The 22,087-nt window shown below is 42.0% G+C and overlaps 1 protein-coding gene across 4 annotated transcripts in view; it reads right to left on the reverse strand.

Moving 5' to 3' along the window:
* The window catches only part of cdh4 (cadherin 4, type 1, R-cadherin (retinal)), a 240,945-nt gene that overhangs the window by 35,201 nt on the left and 183,657 nt on the right, over window positions 1-22,087 (reverse strand). For all 4 annotated transcript variants that reach the window (XM_041981128.1, XM_041981127.1, XM_041981126.1 and 1 more), the window contains 3 exons: window positions 21,363-21,518; window positions 14,571-14,715; window positions 2,729-2,901 (listed from right to left, as the gene is read on the reverse strand). In XM_041981128.1, the coding sequence (XP_041837062.1) occupies window positions 2,729-2,901; window positions 14,571-14,715; window positions 21,363-21,518 (474 nt within the window). The remainder of the gene's footprint in view (window positions 1-2,728; window positions 2,902-14,570; window positions 14,716-21,362; window positions 21,519-22,087) is intronic.

Genomic DNA, 22,087 nt, shown 5'->3' on the forward strand with positions numbered 1-22,087 from the left:
GCAGACACATAATACAAATTATATTATAAAGCAATAACATGCAGTCCTGTAAATCATTCGTTAAAGCATTATATTTAGAGCTAAAAAGAAATGCAATCAGAGGAATGTAAATTTAAAAATTTAAGCTTTTGTGAAGGCTAAAATATTAAGTTGGTGCATGCTGCGCACATTACAAAGAGAATATTGAGTGAATATTCTCCTGATTAAATGTTGGCTACAAGCAGTCAACATCCACCTACATGCATCAATACTCCTCATTCAGCAAACAGCTCACAATCCTCACATGGTTTCGCTGTCTGGCCTCTGGAGCTCCGGTGAAAGAAAGCAAATTAACATAACTCAGCATCTCTGAGACAATAAAGCCCCAGGCCCATTTAGGATGCCGGTTCACTGTCTGTATCCCCAGCTCTGCACATCCTAATAGAGCCAGGCTGTGGGCCCTCGTGTCCTTGAGGCGGCTCAGGAAATGTCCTAATCGATGGCGAGACTGTCCAGTGTAGAGCTGGCATCAGCCTGGGGGGACAGCTTGGTGCTGGGCAACACCACAGTGCGCCACACCAAACAGTTCCATCCCAGGGCTCGTGGGAGATTGAGACAGCCTGGGGTAATGAAAGACAACAGCCCTGCCTGCCAGTGGAACTGCTGGCGTGGAGATGGGTCATGAGGGGAAAGTGTCCACGCCAGCTGTGCCACTCTGTCACACTCTGCTACATGCTGCATCAGAGCTGGTCTTCATTAGAAGTGTGTCTCTTCTGCAGCAGACATTTCTGCTTTCAGTGTGGCATGAATACTAATAAATCGATAGAAAAGTGTCACAACCTAAAACCTGGAGCAAGGTTTATTCTAATCTTAATTCAGCCTGCAACCACATCAAATTATTCATGATGTACTTTAAAATTTAGGAAGTAATGAGCCCATGTAGGTTGGTTAGCTTGTTAGCCTGTGGGCTGGAGCATGTGTAAGCATGTGGGGTCAGAGTTAGATGGTTTATGTTTGGGGAGGGATGGAGAATAATTGGTATTCAGTAGTATTCAGTAGAGTCAGAGGTAAGTGATACCAGGCTAACCTCCATGTACCCCCTGTTCTCCTCAACACAAGAGAACCTGCTTCACCCCTTAATTAGCTTATGAATATTCTAATTAGACACCAGCATGGTGGAGGATTAGTTGAAGTGTGGGAGAACAGGAGACGGGAGTGGAGACAATATACATAAACTGTATATATGCAACACAACTTTTTACAGCATGTCAGTATGGTCGGTCGTGTCTTTTATATAACACACACCACTGCAGCTGCACAGATCCAGTGTGCCACCTGAAATCTTATCCTCCCAGTGCTCTGAATTTCCTCCCATTGCATGAGCTTCAGTGCATTTAAAGTACATACAGTATGTGTGTGTGTGTGTGTGTGTTGCCATGTGTCTGTGCTTGTTTGTGTTGATGACCTTGACAGCAGGTGGGTGAACTCCCAGGTGTGTCCCAGTTTTCGTGGGAGGATCACGGGCAGGTGGGACCGTGCCCGGCTTGATGCGTCCAGATTAATGAGCTTCTCTTCACTCACATCAGCTGCTACTGCGGCTGCCCGAGCCAAACTGGAAAAAGGGACACAGTCCTGGCCCGCATTCACTAGACTCATTTATATTGTCCCACAAATGTGCCATGCTATTATGACATGCCAGCTCCATATAAAATTTGGACAAGGAAGGAGCATTGATGCACTGTATTGTTTCTTTGGTTGAAACCTGGAGATTTTAAAGAGTAATTATTCCCTAAATACTCTCGCTTAGCTGTTGGTAAAATCCTGTTTAAATTTCCAAAGCGTTTCCTGGCCAGGTTTTGTGCCGAGAGGGACCAGTGGGACGTCTCAGAATATAAACATTATGAGACACACTCAGTGGTGCATTTATGTCTGCAGTAAAATCAGCCAACTAAGTTACGAGGATGAGAATATCCCCATAATGATGGCACATGAATTTGAATGGTTCCTGATTTTGCCAGGTGTGCTCTCCAATATCTTGCTCCACAGAAAGACAGGCTCTCTATGTGAGACGGATCCTTTTAAAGTCAACATGACTGCTCATAGTAACCCAAACACAGCTAGGGATAAAAAATATAATCTGACCTTATACAACCTCCCTCATTAGCAGGATAAGATGGGCCGATGTGTGCTGTAGTGTTGGTGGCGTGTGGGCTGGTAAACGACTTCAGCAAAGAACAGATACAAAAGTCGTGGATGAGACAATGAAAAGAAGCTTCTTTCCAGCTCACCAGCAGAGAGGAGCAGGATTAATGTGGCCATTATCTCAGCTCTGTGCTCCACCCTAAGATAAATATATAATTTCCCCTTCTTTTTCATTTACATATAAAAATGCAACAAAAAATGGTTCTTTGCATGTTTTATTAGACTTTTTCTAAGGTTGAAAAAGAGCCATAGTTTATTTAATTATTTATTTATTTAGCTTTCTCAGATTAGATCGAGATCTTTGGATGGACGCTCTGGAATTTGTAGGTGAGGCTTCTTATTGGGTCATGTTGTACACTTGTGCATTCGGAAACAATGTGATGAATTTATTTAAAATGGAAGCAAATGGGTAGAATGAGATATTTTACCAGTAACAACTAAGGATGAACTACTCGCAAAAGTTTTATCCTGAGGATGAATGAGAAAAAGAAAAGAACTGCAGCATAATTAAAAAAAGGAAAACACTCAACACAGAGGCGACACTGACCTCTCGGTCCAGGCCGGCCGCCACTGTAATAATGTCTCCGGTCTCGCTGTTGATGGTGAACATGTTGGGGATGGGACTGTGGGGCGTCTGTGACAAGATGCGGTAGCGCACCATACCGTTGGCCGTGGTGGAGTCGTCCGAATCTGTGGCTGTCACCTGCATCACGGACGAGCCTGAGGACAGAAAGAAAGTTTTCTGAGTCAGCTACAGCACAATATTATAGGATAAAAAGTAAAGAAGTAAAACAAGATAACAAGTTTCATTAAAATATAAAAACAATGGACTCATAAAACCAGATAAACGAAGGTTCGTTATTAGCTCATTACAACTGATGAGCTTGTAGGACAAATTAAAGAGGGTTCCATAGACAACAAACTTATAAACCTGAAACAAGACCATCAGACTTTCCAAATTCATGTGATATTCTCAGTTCTGGAAATAACTTTTAGAGAGAAAGCCATTACATAGCAGAGTACAAAAAACACCAAGTCTGTTAAATAAGCTCTTTTTTTTAAAGCTGTGCTGATGTGTCTTCTGTATATTTCAAGCTTGTGGGGCAAAGTCTCCACCTCTGCAGAGGCCATTTAGTAATGAGCAGCGCAGGGTCTTCTGCCATTTCCAGCATCCATTATTTCAGCCTTCAGTGGCATCGTGGCTCCTCTTAATGCTTTGATGCTTTCTCCCCATTTGTCTTCGAATCACAGATAAACACTGTCATTTAAGGCAGGCAGCACAGAGGTGGTAGGAAGGAGGGAGTGTTTGCAACTGTGTGTGTGTGTGTGTTTGTGTGTGAGGGAGGGAGCAGCACATATGTATGTGTAAATTTATTTCCAGGCACATTTCTGCATTTGTATGCATGATCTTGTTTGTGTCATCTCAACATGTAGCGGGGGGATAGGCCCTCGAGTCCCCACGCAGAATTATTGATTTGCACGGGTTTGTCAGCTGGGCTCACAAATGCGGCCAGGCAATTAGGAGCACTTTGTGCTGGAAAGAGGAGAGATCACCTCGCCTCTCTCTCAGGGTTCTGTGAAAATGTCACTTTCCATCAGGCAGCCATTTACAGGCTGCTGCTGCCGCCGCAGAGAAAAAAAGGACTGTCAGCTCGCAGGAGGCAACAGCGGAGAGAAGAGACGGCTGAAGCACAAACATGCTCGAAGGGAAAGGCACTACTTAGAGAAGAAGTTAAAAGAGTGAAACGACAGGGGTGGAAATGTAAAAAGTAAAAGAAAAAAGGAGAAAGGAGCAAGCAAATGGTATTTATGTCTACATGTTAGACCAGGGATTTCGAACTCTGGTCATAGTGAGCTACTGTCCTGCAGGTTTTGGATTCTACCCTGATGAACACACCTGACTCAAATCACTGGGTCATTAACAGGCTTGTGCAGAGGTATGTTGTAGTAGGAAACATCTAAAATCTGCAGGACAGTAGCTCACAAGGACCGGAGTTTGAGACCCCTGTGTTAGACTATATGATGAAACTGACATGTTGACAACATTTCTGAAACTCAGTAGCTTAGCAACTAATGCAGCATGATGTGATGGTGGGGTCCATGCTGAGCACATGAGAGCAATAAAAGCTAAAAAAAAAAAAAAAAATCATATGGAACATAGTTAAGTTTTCCCCCTCACATCCATCCAAATCATTCATGCAAATATCTCGTCTGAAGCTGAGGGGCTGCTGGAGTCAGAAGATTTGTTGCCCCCCTGCGGGTTTGAGTGGTTAAATATGTCTGGGTTTCGATGGCAACATCATTCCTCAGACAACCTGCATGGACAGGATAATTGTAGCCTCAAATTCTATTTCAAACTTCATTAAGTTTCAAAGCAGAATTTGTCATGTTGACCAGGAAGGAAGAAAAGAGTGTCCAAAGAAGAACGGAAAAAGACAAACAATTATAGCGCACAGGCAGTGTCAGTATATAATCAACCTTTTCAGTCCTGCAGGAAAGTGGGCAGCATATGATGAACCACGTGCCGGTGCTGCCCCCATTCATTTCAATGCAAAACACTCAGTGATATGATAACGGATTGCTTTCAGGTCCAAAGAGGGAAAGTCATGCCCGTAAGGGTTAAACCGAGCCTGCTTAATTCCTGTTTAATTTCAACACTAATTCCAAATCCTAATTGCTTTTCTGCCAAAATCGCTGGACCTGAAAATTTGGTGGCAGGGGCATATATTGAGGGCCATCTCGCTCACGTGACTACCGATCACCGGTGAGGTCTATCTGCTGCCTAAACATTCATCAGCCAGAGTCAACATCCGCCTTCCAATTAGAGGGACGAGGGAGAAAAAAAGAGGACGACAGACGAAGACAGAAAGAAGAGGAACAAGGACATAAACAGACTGAGTCTGAGGCAGAAATCTGAGAAGAAAAAGATGGTGAGGATTTAAAAGGCTGGTCTGTCAAACAAAAAGAGTGGGCACAATTTTAGAGATAGAAAGAAGGAGAGGTCGATGATTGTGAGGTGAGGAAGGGAAGAGGGATGACACTGGGTTTCACACAAGAGCCTCTAATGGTGTCAGCTACACTTTGAAGACATGAGGATCCTGTCAAAAGCAGCCACCACAAGTAAACTGGTGTGAAGACCAGATCAGAGGCATCCTCTGGGAATATTTTTTCCTTGTGTTACAGCACGATAGCCAAGCCTGTCTGTCTATCGCTTTATTTATCCAGGACCGCCAGAGTAGAAGCCATTGTGAAAGACGGGGGGTGAACCCCCCTCGTCAGGCAGAACATCAACATAGCTGGAAAATGGGCAGTTAGTTCAGGTCATCCACAGTCAGAAAGGATGATCCATTCCTCAACAGACTGTGAAGCTGGAATAGGTCCAAAACCCTCCTGGTTGAATCATCTATAAACATTAGCAGTTGCATTAACTGGTTCTCTAAAGGAGCACTTCACTGGTTTTACACATGGAGATGAGTTAAGCTGACACAGTGAGAGCTACTCATCCTATTAATACATTTGTGTAATACTTGTTTGTGATGCTGAAGGGAGAGCGGGATGAAGTCATCAGGTCTGTCTTCACTCTGAAAGTTTGCAGAAAACTTGTTTTTAACCTTCATCTGTTCTGACAAAGAATCAAGTGGTGCCCGACCAATTATGTCTATCACACACATCTCCAAGCCTCATCAATGTGGTACTAATTTATTAGCATACCTTTCATCAAAAATTCACCACAGATCCATACTTATTGTGCATTATACAAGGAGAAAGGGTACGTTACCCTCCAGTACCTCAAAAACTGCATGCATTCTTGTGTGATTTAGACCTGTCAGTCTTTTATTTTATTTTTTTACAATCAATCACATTATTTGGTGTAGTTTTAACCTAAATGCCCACAAATGTAACAATATGCTCCACAGAAATACACTCATCTGCCACTCTACCAGGTCTACCTTCAAGTACCAGGTTGGACCCTCTTTTGCCTCCAGAACCGCTTTAATTCCTGGTCTGATAGATGGAAGCAGGTGGTGGAAACCTTCCTCAGAGGTTTTCTTCATATTAACATGACAGCATCACACAGTTGCTGCAGGTTTGTCGGCTGCATCCATGATGAGAATCTCCCGTTCCACCACATCCCAAAGCTGCTCTACTGGACTGAGATCTGGTGGCTGTGGAGGCCGTTGGAGTCCAGTGAACTCATCGTCATGTTCTAGAAAGCAGGTGGAGATGATCTGAGCTTTGTGACATGGTGCATTATCCTGCTGGAAGTAGCATCAGAAGATGCTCCACTGTGGTCATAAAGGGATGGACATGGTCAGCAACAATACTCAGGTAGGCTGTGCTGGTTAAACCAGGCCAGGTTGGTCCAAAGTGGGCCAAGAAAATCTCCCCCCACCATTACACCAGCAGCAGCCTGAAGAATTGATCCAAGGCAGGATGGATCCATGTTTTCATGATGTTTCCAGCACATTCTGAGTCTAGCATCTGAATGTGGAGCTGAAATGGAGACTCATCAGACCAGCAACGTTTCTCCATCTTCTATTGTCCAGTGTTGGTGAGTCTGTGTAAATTGTCAGTGTCAGTTTTACTTATACAACAACCCCAGTTGCCCAAAGTGCTGTACAATGAAACTATAAAAACAATAAAAACTAAGTTAAAAAGAATATTGAGCTCAACTGTGTTTAAAAGCCAGTGCAAAGAGGTAAGTCTCTGCAGCACTGATGTGAAGGGGGAGACAATGTCCCACAATTTAAAAGCAAACCTGAAAAGCTCTGTCACTCCTGGATTTAAACCTGGATTTTGGAGGAACTGTAGCCTCAGCTTCCTGTTCTCAGCTGGCAGGAGGCACCCTGTGTGGTTTTCTGCTGCTTCAAGCTTGGACGTGTTGTCTGTCCAGAGATGCAATTCTGCATATCATGGTTGGAACCAGTGCTTATTTGACTTTTTGTTGCCTTTCTATCAAGTCGCCTTTACCATGTGTTGAGCTGTTTCCATGTGATTGGCTGATTAGATATTAGATATTTGCATTAACAACCTAATAAAGTGGCCTGTGAGTGTATACTTGCCTGTAGTTGGAATTCTGATATAGTACACAGCAGTATTTTTGGGGTCTGCATAGAAAAGGATGTTATGTGTAACTGCAGGTAGCAGAGGCTTGTGGATGCACATACCACCTGAATCTCAATAAAGCGCTGTCAGACTGGATGATCCATCTACTGACGGCAGACTGGTTCAAAAATGGAAAAGAAAAAACTGTCAACATAATACCCAGAATCTGTTCAAAGCTCAGGAGAATCACATTATTTACAGCTAGCTGCCATCCCAACTGGCAGGAAAAGCAGCTGAAAACTAACGGCCATAGCCCGAGGAGCAAAATGTCACATAATTACCCACGACGCTTACATGTGTCTGTGTAGAGAAATGTTATGGATGGTTTACAAATAAAGGCAACTCTGAAAAGCCGATGTTTTCTAGGATAAAATTATTGTTTTGTTTTAAACCAATCTTAATGTCTCATGGGTTTTTGACAGCCTGTCAAAGAAAAAAAAACAAACAGTATAATTATTGCTCAATAAATTACCAGATAAATCTTATCAGGAGGCAAAACGGATCATCTACTACTTATGTCTTGCCTTTAAGAACATACTGGGAGGGAAAAATGCCCAATGATACAAAAAACAGCCCTTTATAGTGAGGTATCAGTGCATTAAATATTGATATGACCCTGGTGTGTCCTCTGAAGTGGCACTAAAGCTCAGACTGACAGTCAATAAGAACTACAGTGTGAAACGCCTGGAAAACTCCTCTGTTTACTTCCATCAGTCCATCTCCCTGCTCCTATACCAGTCCTTAATTACCCCCTCCTTCTCCGGGCCAGACTGAGATAAAACGTTTGTTAAATCTCTCTGCAACTGTTGGGAGAGAGAGGCAGAAACTCACCCCTCTGCTGCTGCCTCCCCTACCCCCCCGGGAGGGTAAATTGACTGTGAGAGAAGGCACTCAGCTGCTGGTTTTGATCTTGCACTCTCATTTCACAGCGCCCTTTTGAGAAAGATGGTCCATAAAAGGGAACAACTCGCTGGCAGATTTAGGGGGAAGGGGGAGGAGGAGAGATTGACAGAACATCGCAGAGTCACCTGCAGCATCACAGCTCAAGACATCTCTGAACAAAGTCTCGACAAATCTTTGTCTGAGGGCACTTCAGACAATGGGAGGGATGTCCCACTGCTGCGCCATCTACAAAAGCTTCAAGACTTTCACATCATATCTTAAAGAGACGCTGGTATTTTAATAAAGCTTCCATTTTATGTGTGTACGTTGCCTGGGCTTGTAGCAAAGAAGCAACAGGTCACCACCATCTCTGTGCATGTGGTCTTCTTACTAAGAAAGTGTTACCAAGATAATCCTCTTAGTTTCAGACTGAATTAAATTTATTCCTCATTAACAGCTGATGGTGATTTGCTGCTTTGAATTTCATGAAAACAATTAATTTTATTAGCCACAGGTTTTTTTTGTGGCTAAGCAGCAGCCTGGTGGCAGAAAATAACAAATACAGCAGTTTCAAACAGATCTCGCGTGATGGTTTGATTACATCTCTCCCTCTGTAGCATCTGGTGATGCTGATAAGAGTGATTCCCTGTAAATCTTCCTCTTTGATGGCGTTCATACAGCGCTACATATGAGTGAGCAGTAATGCTTCTGGGGAACCTTTGATATCTTGGTCAGTAGATGCAGAAAGTGAGGCTTAAGTTATGGGGGGTATGGCATTTAGAAAAAAGAACGAACATAGATTTTGTTGCTGTAAAACACATTTTTCAACAGTTAACATTTTTACATACAAACAGTAGTGATAACATACAGTATGTAGGAATAGAACAAGGACAGCTGAGGTGCTCGTAGAATCTACGAAGGGAGACGGAAAGACTCAAAGACTTCTGTCACCATGTCCAAGCAAATGAAGCAAATGGCTTTTCCTAATAATATCAGGAGGCAGCAGAGACAGGATATATTTTATTTTACATTTGATATTTAAAGATAATTTTCAATGACGCTCCAACTAAATTCTAATATACTTGATGATTCATCCCTGATTAAAGCAGCTGCAGGTCTGTGGGATTTCAACCTGAGAGATTTCATGGGGTTCTTAAGCCACATGCAAACAAAGGTTGTACACAGAGGATCTATAAAGCTCAGACGTGATCCTGTGGGTTTTTTGTTACTCACCGAAAATGTCACAACATGTAATAAAGGAAATTGTAAAGGAAGCAATTAATAGTGAACTGGGGCAGTATGATAAGTCCAATACTATGTGCGTCTACTCGTATTCGGTATTCATGAAAGTGTTCTAATACTACAGAAAACTAGGGCAAAATGAACACATTAATGTAAAGAGTCTAATTAATCATTGTGTTGCCAGAAACAAAGTTATTACTGGAGCCATTTAAAAATTTGGCGTTATCTCTGCGTTATCAAGCTAATTTTTGGCATGTAGGAACCTTGTCACAGCTGTCAACATAATCCACCAAAAATCACTTTATCCTGCTTATTTCTAAGATTCTGACAGTTTGCCAGCCTTACATTCAGAGGATGCTGCAGGATGACCCGTCTGATATGTCACACAATGACACACTCAGTTATTTCATCTGGTATTCTGGCCCACACTCCTTACCAGGGAACGGCAATGGAATTTATTAGTACTTATATTGGTACTCAATATGGGCAGGTACGCAAATGTAAGAACTTATACTCTGAAAAAAATGTGGTACTGGTGCATCTCTAGTTGTTGGGAAACACCTGATTGTGACGTTAACCTTTTGGGCGCCAGAGTTTTTAACGTTTTTACTGCACACTGTAAATGGACAGGCAGGCAGGCAGGTCTGGATTTCGCTGGGTAAACCAACAATCAGGCAATGACTGGAAGGCTGAGCTGGTCAAAGTACTGCTGCTGCTGATTGCGAACAAGGTGCAGGTGAAGATCCTGGTTGCCAGGGAAACAGGCCCACCCACCACAGCCACACATCAGAGCAGGAACATGGGCCACAACAGTAAATGATTAAAAAAGTTTAATATGAACCAGAGTTTATAATGGTAGTAAAATTATTCATTTAATTTTGTATTGTGGCATCACGGGTTGGCAGCCGTATTAGAATCCACGACTTTCTCTACGAATTATGACTGTTAAATGAATCAAATCAACACTGGATTGATGATCCAGCTCCTTATCTCCTATTCTAAGGGTAATTGAATTACTAAAGGAAAGGGAGATGAACATTTTCCAAAAATAGACTGTGATGCTCTTTTTTATTGATAAAAAGCTAATGTATCTAATCATCTTGGGAAAACCTCCTACTGTAACTTGTTATTATGAAATAAGTAGTTCTTGTGGATGGAATAATAAATGGAAATTAGTAGTTCTTGTGTTCGCATCTAATTTCATGGTTCATTGTTGTAACTGGTGAGAATCTGTAAAAAGCATGCATGTGTTGTTCTGTTCACAATGTCTTTCCTGAACTTTAAAAGACATCTTTCTTCTATCTTGGTTTTTAAAAATAATTGAATCATTGTCTAGGACAAAATTCATTGTTATCTTGAGACAACAATTTAAAAAAATATTTTCAAGCATGGCCACTCTGGGCTTCCGTACATTTGACAACAACAATCATGTAATATAATAGCATCCTGTTATTGTGACAGCCTGATTGTTTAAAAACAGAAATGCAGCTCCAAGATCGGCGCAGCTGAGGACACATTAAAGCAGGAAGTCTACCCGTTTATTCCAGTTCTGGTCTTCTAGGGGGGAACTGGAGTGTGTCACAGCTGCTATCAGGTGAGAGGCAGGTAAACTCTGGACAGGTTACCAAAAGTGGGATGCAATGTCCTGCATGGGCCAGATACACGCAGGTATATGACAGCTGACCTACAAAATAGTTGTTTTAGGGTGGAAAAATATATTTTTTTTTTAGTGCAGGCAGGTCACTGAGGGGATACTGAAGAAAAAAAAGACAATATACATTGATTTCTAATTCACATGAGAAAGTATCTGCTGCTCACAAGAAAGTATCTCATATGCACAAGTGACTTTCTGCAGCTGATTTAAGAACGGAGAACATGGATAAAACCAGGGACTGTGGAGGATATTTTGCTTCAGCACAGGAATCTCCGGGTTAAAATAATATCAGCCGTGAATAGCTGAAAATTTCAGAGACATTATATAATGCAAGTAACATTAAGTATGTCAGGAGTACGTTTAACTAAAAATTAACCTCCTCTGTTTTGTGCAGGTCACAGTTTGGGTTGCGGGTTATACATGAACAGGTTTGGTTAACTGGGAGATAATTGTGGGTAATAGTTGGGTTTGCTAATCATGCTGAAGGGTGCAAGTTGGTGTGGACTGGTGAAACCAGACTCATGCAGGTCTGTGCTGTGATACACAATCAAACCAAAAACAGATGTTTTTTTTTACCTTAGAGATTCAGATTCTTTACTTCTTATTTAACAAAGTTTTAATGACAGTGTTTCTGTTTTGTGATTCAAAGTAAAGAAGATTCCGGTGTTTGAAGACAGAAACATAAAAAGGAGTGTAGTCACAGTCAGAACGGAAATTAATAATATACCTCAGCCTAAGAGAACATCTTAGATTTAACCATTTTCTTTAACAGCAGTGCCGCTGGGTGTAAAAAAAAATGAAGCTGTAAGGCACTTAACTTGAGGTCTAAACTGGGTCCATTAATAATGAGTAAAAGATTTAACTGGCAGAGGATACATTAAAGCCTTTAATGGCCCAGAAAAGTATAAAAGTATGTCTCCTTGAAACTCCACTGAGAATGAACCACGGCCGTTCTTGTTTTCTTCGACCAAACAGGCAATTAGGCAAACACCAAGTCTATTTTCCTAATCAAAATTCAGCAGTTCAGAGAACAATGACTCAGTAAAAGAGAGATGAAAAGGGCTAAACTCATACTGCATCTTTAGACGTCGGACTCACAACACCTAACAAAGTGTGCTCCACAAATAAGTGTTACTTGGCAGTGGCTGCTCAATCACTCCGTACAGTGTAATGCATCTGTTAATTAGAGCAACAGATTTCATTCTGCTCAGTAGAGCGCTGAATTCAAAGACTTTTTTAAAACCACGCAGAGAGATTGAAAACAAAGACAGTAGCTTTTGGAAGGTCTGTTTGCTCTCACTAATTAGGAGCTCCGTATAGAGACCCACGCTCCACTGAGGAGTAACCGCCGTTCACAGACAAACACACACTCAATCCCATGCTCGCTCACCCATAAGCCCGCATATACACATGTACAACGTGCTCTCATATATTGTTTACAAATCCCCCAGAGATTAAACTTTGCAGCAGAACAATATCTGATGGCTGTGAAGACAAACATGGGTCCTCGGGGTCTGATTGTTAGAACAAGAGTTCTTCCTGTCGAGACGTGAGAACTACTTGAACATTCTGCTCTTGTCTCCAGCCTCGTGCTGACCACAGCTCTGCTCCCTGACTCCGACGGAAGGCATGCATCTCTCCATGCTCTGCAGAACCTGATAATGATGCATCCAGCCAAGATACAGTAACACAAATCTGGCATTTTTGTTGTTTGTTTGAAGCAACTGAAATCTTTACATCAGGAATGATAGGATACAAATATTTGGTTGGTTAATTAATGGGTAAATGCTACCAGGACCCCTAAATAAAATAATAAAGACATTTTTACAATATCAAACAGTTACAGGATTGGATTTAAAGTTATTTTATTGCTTTTGATATGACTCAAAGAATAAGAACTGAACACAAAGTGCAGTCTGAGAAAGTCATTAGTAATCAGAAATCTGCACCTCCTGTTCAGTGTTATGCCTTGCAGATGAGCCTGTACTGTACAACAGGTAATTCTGAATAAAACAGGCACAGATGTATCGCCACTGCTCGAAAAATGATCCATTTTTCATGTTTGATTCTGTTGCATCACCAATTAAAGATGTTCCTTCATTTTCACCTTTGCAAACACAGAAAGTCTGGGAACACTCTGCCCGTACTTTGGCTTAAATAATTTAAAATGACTGAATAATAATGTCCATCTGTTCACTGAGTTGACTCTGGTTTGTGGCCAAAGTATAAAGAGAATCCTAAAGCACCTCACAGTAGGAAAGTTATCTAAAATTTACTTAAAACGTTTCCTCCATGATTTGCTCTATTTACAGATGTTGACTTTGCTATTCCTGTTGAAAGGAAATGCATCCTCTTTCACTTTTAAGGTTCAATGTGTCAGGATCACTGACACATTTAGATGACCTCCTATTTGACTTTAGAAAGCTTTGGTTCATGGTTTTGTAGCTTTGTTCATTCTGCAACTTGTGCTTTGAGTTTGATGTGGCAGTAGATTAATGTGCACACACACTGGACAGAAGCTGACCATGATGACCATGATGACCAATATTCAGAGATCATTTATGTTAATTATGGTTGCACAAGTAGCTAATGCAAGATTTATTTTTTTTACTATTTGTAAAGGAAGTTAAGGCAGTTACATGTAAAGAAGATTTGAATTTGCTAAAAAGCAATTAAATGAATGAAAGCTAGAGATCCGATATTAGTGTGTGCCTTTTCTTTTGGACAGGCGATGTATAATATGCTTATGTTCATATTAGTTGGAGTTATGGCTCAGAGAAGAAACTTAGAGCTGCAGTTTGTAGGATTTAGCAACATCTAGGGCTGAAGTTGAAAACTGCAAACAAATATAAAACCCCTGCTTCACCTTCTCCATCCAAGAGTTTATGAGCAGCATTAGGGAAAAAGTGGATTAAGCAAGAGAAATCATTTACATCAAGAAATTTAGGTGATCTACTGGAGTTATATTAGGAATCCTCTAAATCAACTCCAGGTGTGTTACCATGCAGCTCTCTTCAAATCAAATCAAATTTTATTTATAAAGCACCTTTCAAGCATCACACACTCAAGATTATTACAGAACCAGTTAGGAAACACACACACAATCATACTTTTCCTTTTCTCTCTCTCTCTCTCTCTCTCTCACACACACACACACACACACTAAGCACACATAAGCCCTCACCCCCATTCTAATAATACGAAACAATATTTCTATGAAAATAACATACAGGGGTAGATATCTTCACACCGATGAACCTGGTGAGGAAGTTATATCTTAGGAATCCGTAAGGATCTATCCACATAGAGAGCCACCCCACCCAAGACCACAGAGGTCACTGCTATGGAAACCACCCAGGTCAGAGCAGACAAGGGCCCAAACTGCAACCATAATGCTGCAGTGCAGGGCCCCCGATCCAGACAAGGATGATCACCATGGCAACGAAGCTGCAGTCAAAGCAGGCCTGGCTCCCAAGATGGAGGACTCTCATAATGAAACTCTTACCTGGCTTGGACCCTTCAGCCACAGAGCCGTTGTACACCTGGTTCTGAAACTCAGGTCTGTTGTCATTCATGTCGATCACATAGATGTACAGATCAATCGGATTCTCCACCTGGTTCCCGTTCATGTCCACTGCGTGAGCGCGCAGCTGTGAAAGAAAGAAGCGTCATTAGCATTTAGTGCCAAACAGGAGCTTAAATGAACATTGTAAATGTAGCTGAACTAACTTTGACAGCAAGCTGCTGACTTGATTGATATGAGATTCTACAGAATCTCTGGTCTGGAACAAACTCAGCTCACAACAACAAATCTGCACTTTGTTAATTGGCAACTTCATTTAACTGGCAAACATCCCAGTTCCTGTCTGCCAATAGGGCATGAGCATCCTGTTGGCATCTTGGCATGGACCACATCAGCACAGAGAGGGGCAAAATAGTGAAATGTTCCAGACACACAAACAACACCTATTTTGTTGTTAGCACAGCCAGAGGCCTAGGAACATTAGAGAGGTGTTGCGGCTCAAACTGCGGCTTCTTTTTGTTCGGGGAGAATGTTTGTCTCGGTTTGTTTTGACAAAGCCAGGCATTTGGATGGATGTCTGCGTCTGATGAGCTGGTTCTCGACAATGCACAGTGTGAGAAAAGAGAAAAGCAGAGAGGGAGAGAATGAAGAGGGAAAACAAAACGGGGAGCCGAAAAAAGGCACATGGATGGAAAGGACTGGAGAATGACTGAGTCTTGTGCAAGTAAATGAGAGATGAAAATACAAAGTGGCAGTGTGGGGAGTGGGGGCTCGAACAGGGGGGGAATGACAAACGCAATCATCATCTACAGTGGGATGTCTTAATCTCCACTACTGCTGTTGCACAACCTCATTGCCCCACCAATCCCAACTAATGATATCTAGAACTACGCAAAGCTTTGCAATAGCCCTGAAACCAAACCGTCTCCGTACACCCTGACTTTTATTTCTCTCATTCAATTGCCACAAAATTCACATCCCCAGCTGAAATGTTATTCAATCACAGCTTGGCTTGTTAAAAGGAGGAGGGGGGGCTCATATTCTAGCCAGAACTGACATGCTGGCAGCCAAATGTTTTGTCTGCACACAGCCTAGGAAGATCTTCCTGTCAGCCTGTTTACAGGAAACCATGATGTATTGTAGGGTGATGTGAAAGTCTGAATGGCGGCACCTGTCTTCCCCAAAACACAGCTAATCATTTTGGCTTTTCTCCCTGCTTTTCAAGGATGTTTTAAACCGCTCCCAAGCACACGGCCTGTTCGAGCATCCACACGTGAGTCCAAACACCAATTCAGACACATGTTTATGCATATTAACATGGACGCTGACAAGCTCAAAGATGCACGCTGGGAAGCCGCACACAGCTGATCAAGAGTCCTCTTTAGCCTCTTAATGATCCTCAAGATGCTAGTTTTCCATTGGCTGAAGCAAAGCAAACAAACAGGGAGAGGAGACCCAACAAACAAACAAGCCCAATCTGTTTTCTCAGCTGTGAACGCTGCACGCCGAGGATGTGAGACTGCGATATGTGTGACTGCTTCAGTGCAAAGGCGTGTGTGCCAATGTGTGATAATGATTCAGTTTTGTTTTTTGTGTTGAAACCTTGTGTTTTAATGTTTTGTCCTCTCTGCTCTTGTTTGCGTGTTCTCTTGTATTTCTGTATGTGTGGATGCATCTATACATTTACTTTTCTGTGAATCCTTCCTGTGTGTCTTACTGGGAATTTGTTTGTCTGTGTTTGTGTGCTCAGCAGCAGAGTTGGAAGTGTGATCAGAGGGCCTGGAGGAGTGTGCGTTGTGCAGACTGCAAATATATGTATGTAAAAGCACATCAGTATTCTCCAGAGTGAGCTTTAGGATGACTGGGCATACCGCATTGAAGAAATATAGTTTTTACTTGCCCCATTGCTTCTAAGCCGATATATTGCTTTACTACCTGGTACTTGATGCTTCTGCACTGAATTTCTTTATGAGATTTTTTTTTCTTTCTATGATGAAATGTTGTTATTACTACTTGTCATACCACCAACTGACAATATCTCTACATGCATTTGAAAATTTTCCAGTTGAGGTGCAGTTAGAAATTTATGTAAAGGATGTAATGTTCCTGCAGACTAAAATCTAATGACCTGCATGGCCCTCTTGATGAATTTTAGTCAGCTGTCAGTGAACATTTTAACGAAAGAGTTTTGACTGAAGATGACTTATAAAATAAATAGCAGAGTAACATTAAGTAGTAAAAATCTTCAATGTGCAACCAGCTCTCCTACCTCCTCCTACTTTTTCAAGCATCTGGAAAAATATAATTGGGATCAAATCAACAAAAAGCCCACAATAGAGCACATGTTTGGTTTGTCTCTTCAGAGCTAACAAATAAAAACAACATGTGGAGGGTTGAGGAGCAACATGCTAATTATCCTAATTCTAAGGTATTGATACCAACTGCACACAAATTTCTATTCATACATACAGGCATGCATCTCTCTATTCTACAGTTCATGTCAGCTGCACCCATATGCATCCATATGTGTTTTTAATCAGCCTACCCTCCTGGCAGTCTTTCAGCAAAACATTACAGACAATAATAGTGATCCTCCTGAACAATCTCTTATCAAAACATTTATCCATGTTGTTCCTTTTCTGCTCAACCTCTTCCTGTCTGGTGTTTTTTGTAAAATATTCATTTGATTTATAAGCAACTCTTATTTTTCAGAAAGTACTCACAGTGACAGGACAGTATTTAGACCTGTCAATCTTTTATTTTATTTTATTTTATTTTTTACAATCAATCACATTATTTGGTGCAGTTTTAACCTAAATGCCCACAAATGTAACAATATGCTCCACAGAAATACACTCATCTGCCACTATACCAGGTCTACCTTCAAGTACCAGGTTGGACCCTCTTTTGCCTCCAGAACCGCTTTAATTCCTGGTCTGATAGGTGGAAGCAGGTGGTGTAAACCTTCCTCAGAGGTTTTCTCCATATTAACATGACAGCATCACACAGTTGCTGCAGGTTTGTCGGCTGCATCCATGATGAGAATCTCCCGTTCCACCACATCCCAAAGCTGCTCTACTGGACTGAGATCTGGAGGCTGTGGAGGCCGTTGGAGTCCAGTGAACTCATGATCATGTTCTAGAAAGCAGGTGGAGATGATCTGAGCTTTGTGACATGGTGCATTATCCTGCTGGAAGTAGCATCAGAAGATGCTCCACTGTGGTCATAAAGGGATGGACATGGTCAGCAACAATACTCAGGTAGGCTGTGCTGGTTAAACCAGGTCACGTTGGTACTAAGGGGTCCAAAGTGGGCCAAGAAAATAACCCCCCCACCATTACACCAGCAGCAGCCTGAAGTGTTGATCCAAGGCAGGATGGATCCATGTTTTCATGATGCTTCTACAAAATTCTGAGCCTAGCATCTGAATGTGGAGCTGAAATGGAGACTCATCAGACCAGCAACGTTTCTCCATCTTCTTATTTCCAGTGTTGGTGAGTGTGTGTAAATTGTAGCCTCAGTTTCCTGTTCTTAGCTGACAGGAGGCACCCGGTGTGTCTTCTGCTGCTGTAGCCCATCTGATGGTTCGTATGGTTCGGTCAGTTAAGGTGAGTTACTTCTTGAGTTTCTGTCTTGTTTTCGAGTTAGTGTTTGTATTGCTAGCATTGGGCTCTGTCGTTAGCACTTCCTCTCTACAATCTTACAACAGTTGAAGCCATGACGTGGGTTACACCCCCTGTGTACTGCTCAGAAAGAGGCGGTTTCAGCCGGCTGCAATCAAGCAAAGTTAAATCAGCTGTGTCAGCTCCAGGTACTTTACCATACATGGTGTGTTGAAGCATCAGCGAGGCATCAGCCATTGTATCAGCATGCATCGGCTTAAGACCACAAAGAGTAAAACCTGCAAGTCTACCTGCGCGAGTCCACCGAGCAAGGGCACAAGCTATAACCTCTTTATAACCAAATTAATGCACAATTTGCTTCAAACCATCCCTGGCCAGTCCTTCCTTACCTCAAGGAAGGTCTGGCCAGTTCACTGGCTTCCAGTTGCAGTGCACCAAATTTAAAGCTCTAGACTTTTCCTCTGTTGTTCGAAGTGGTGGAACGATCTACCAAACTGTGTCCAATCTGCAGAGTTCTTAAATATTTTTAAGAGGAACTTAAACACTCAGCTGTTTAACATTTCAAATATATAAAAAATGTGGCGCCTTTCCGCGCTTAGCTTAACTCTTCTACTTGTTGGAATGAGTCAGAAAGATTTGTCCAGCTCTTTGGCACAACTCAGCACTGATTAAGCTGTGTGCACTTATGCCCAAGATGATATTGTGTGATGAAATCGTGATCTGATAATTAAACAAAGGACTTTTGTTGGGAGGGGGAAAAATGCACTGCGGCTAGCACAACATGACAGCACCTGGGTCCAACTGGACTCACAGCAGTCTGACTAACACTTAATTATGACGTCCATTCCTGTTTGACTTTTTGCTTGTGTTGTTCTTACTCTCAGATGTAAATCTTTGGAGAAAACACCTGCTAAATGGCTAGAATAAAATAGAATAGAAAAGAACCTGCTTCAAGGTTGGGCATGTTGTGTGTTTAGAGATGCTGTTCTGCATACCTTGGTTGGAACCAGTGTTTGGAACCTGTTTACTTTCCATCATCTCCAACCATCTCCCCATTCTCCTCTGGCCACCAACAACAAGACATTTTGGTCGAGACGTCTGCTGCTCACTGGATATTTTCTCATTTTCTTCGTTTGAACTTCAGTAAATCATCTCCATCTAAATGCATGGAGTTACTACCATGTGACTGACTAAACAGGTGTACCTAATAAAGTGGCTATATAAACATACAGGCTACATTATCTGAACTGAACAAAGCAGTTTTTGCTAACCAGGAACAAAGCAGGCAAAAGGAATGAAAAAAGAATACCACAGTCTTTAGAAATTCTATTCCATTGGATAAAAGATGATTGTTTATGACAAGCACCTGAAGGGAGCAAAAAGTTTTAGCTCAACTTGAGTAAAGTCTCTTGAATATTGATGGTTTTGTCAATATTTTCCAACAAAATACTTGCAACTATGCATAAAAAAAATGTGGAACCCGTTATCAGTGCTGTGGATGTCTCCACTTTGACATCAACATCTATACATAATAACTAAATTTTATCAAAGTTTTTTAAATTTGCTTATCATATACGTATTTACAGCCCTCTGTGTAACCTGAAGTGCACTCATTGATTTATTAAAAAACACAAACACCACCACCACACACAACTCTGCTTGACAAAACTGAAGCTAGCGCTAATCCCCGCTCTCCTCACCTCACAGATCACTTCCCCCTGGTGCTAGTCTGTCAAAAACAGCAGCCTTGTCTCTCTTTTCTCTTGAACCCAAAACTAACAAGCAAAGTTTGGCCTAGAAGAGCACAGCAGAGCTGGGAACTTCCTGTCAAGATGGAAGAAAGTAAGCCACGGAATAAATTTCCCCAGGGTCAAATGCTGGCTTCATTCTCTGGAGCTAAATCATACATCACATCACAGGCAGCACAGGTTCTGGGAGTCTAAATAAGAGGTGCATTCAGGTTGAAGTGCCAACAGACTAATGTGCTGTTTTCACTTCAGTCTGTTTACGGAGTGGCTGTCCATTTCTAGGGACCAACAACCTGGCTATTTTATTGCTATTAAGAGTAAGAGAGACAACAAACACACACATAGCAGCATCCAGAACCTGATAAGTAAGTGAAACACACTCACGCTAAACCCGTCATGGTGCAAGCATGTGTGTGTGGGTGTGCATTAGTGTTTGTAATGTGTGCATATTGCTGAGTGTGTGCAATGAATAGACACCCCTCCCTTTCTATTCCATCCTTCCTGCAAAGACAGGAGCATGCCGTTGAATTAGCTCTATCAGCAGCACAGCCATCTATCATGCTGACAGGCATGTGGGCGCAGTGAGCCCGACACCAGCACTCACCTCATGTGCAGGTGTTATACTTGGCTGATATAAACTGAAACCTCTAATGTGCATAGAAGAGCCAGTATGCTGTTTCTACTGTTAACGTAAGTCTCATGTGGCCGGCATGTTAATTCAGATACACAAAGCAGTTTAACCTGAGTTTCCAGTGTGTGCGGTAAGGCCACATGAAGGCTAACTGTACAGCTGTCAGCCTGTGCCATTGATCAGCTCAGCTGCTCAGAGTGCATTAGGTAATGAGTGGGCCTCCAATGCATGTAGAGAACGTGAGAGGAGACAGGGAAGGAAAACACCTGTGCTTGCTGAAGATATAAACAAACATTTATCTTATTTATCTGCATGCCCTACACAGGCAATCAAGCACACACTTGCAGACACACAAAAAGTGTGCGTGCACATCTACAGCTGCATCTGCTCATTTACTCTGATGGTAAGAACAAAGACAACAGCTTTCCTACACTCCACCTCGGCTCTCTTTGCTTTTCTCTGTTCCAGCCCTCCTCTGCTGCTCTGTGCAGCTAAACCTTAGCGTAAATGCAGTCGTGTGTGTTTTGTCAATGCATTCTTCGTTTTATTGGCTTCAACATCAGTCAAGTATTGAGAGGCGGGTGTGGAGGTTCAGAACAGAAGGTGAATGTGCTCTGGCAGACACCATTAGTGTTAGAATGAAAACTAAATGTGAGATGAGCAAAGCACAGGCACATTTCCACAGGGATAATTGTAAAATAATGAGACAGACTTAACTGCAGATAGAGGGGTAATAGAATCAGACAATGCTGTTAGTTTTATTTTGCCTTACATGGAACGAGGCCCTCTCCTCTCTGTCCAGGGGTTGGGTGACAAACATGTTGCCGCTGATGGGATCAATGTTGTAGATACCACTCGGGGGCTGATCGGCACCTGCGCCAGTGATGCTGTAGCGGATGCCAACATCCTTATCCTGATCCGAGCGGATCTGAGGAGATTAGAAAAAACAAGTTTAATAAAGAGGAAAGTCTGTCCTTTACTCCTTGCTTTTAAGGCTTTTTTCCTGCAGTTCAGATGTTTTGTCACAGTTTGTGACATAAACTGTGAAGTGAAACATAAATTTAAGAGAACAGAGTATGTGGGATGTTTGATAAATGCACTGGTGATAACAGGTCCACAGAAAGATTTATTTCATGCCACTTTGAACAAGCAGCATTAAAGGTTATAAAAAGGTGGAAATGGAAAAACCAACAAAGAGGGTAAAAGATCTACAGTGCAGCGGCTGTTGTGCAAACCTTTGAGCTTTCGTTACTTTCATGACAGCCACTCAGCAGACTTAGACCAAGATTACCTTTACTGTCAGGTACATTTCACTGGAGCTTAATATTTCACTCTGCCTGTTATTTCACACAGAACTCAAAATGTGATGTTTAAAAGAATGGTTTATTTGACTTTGAACAAGTCTCTTTATTAACTCCTCTTTTGCCACAGCAATAAAAATATCAATACTTTTTGTTCAGTGCCGTGCAGACTTATAAGGAGACAAAGTGAGACAGT

This window comes from Melanotaenia boesemani, chromosome 3, assembly GCF_017639745.1.
Source record: "Melanotaenia boesemani isolate fMelBoe1 chromosome 3, fMelBoe1.pri, whole genome shotgun sequence".
NCBI classification, from domain to species: Eukaryota; Metazoa; Chordata; class Actinopteri; order Atheriniformes; family Melanotaeniidae; genus Melanotaenia; species Melanotaenia boesemani.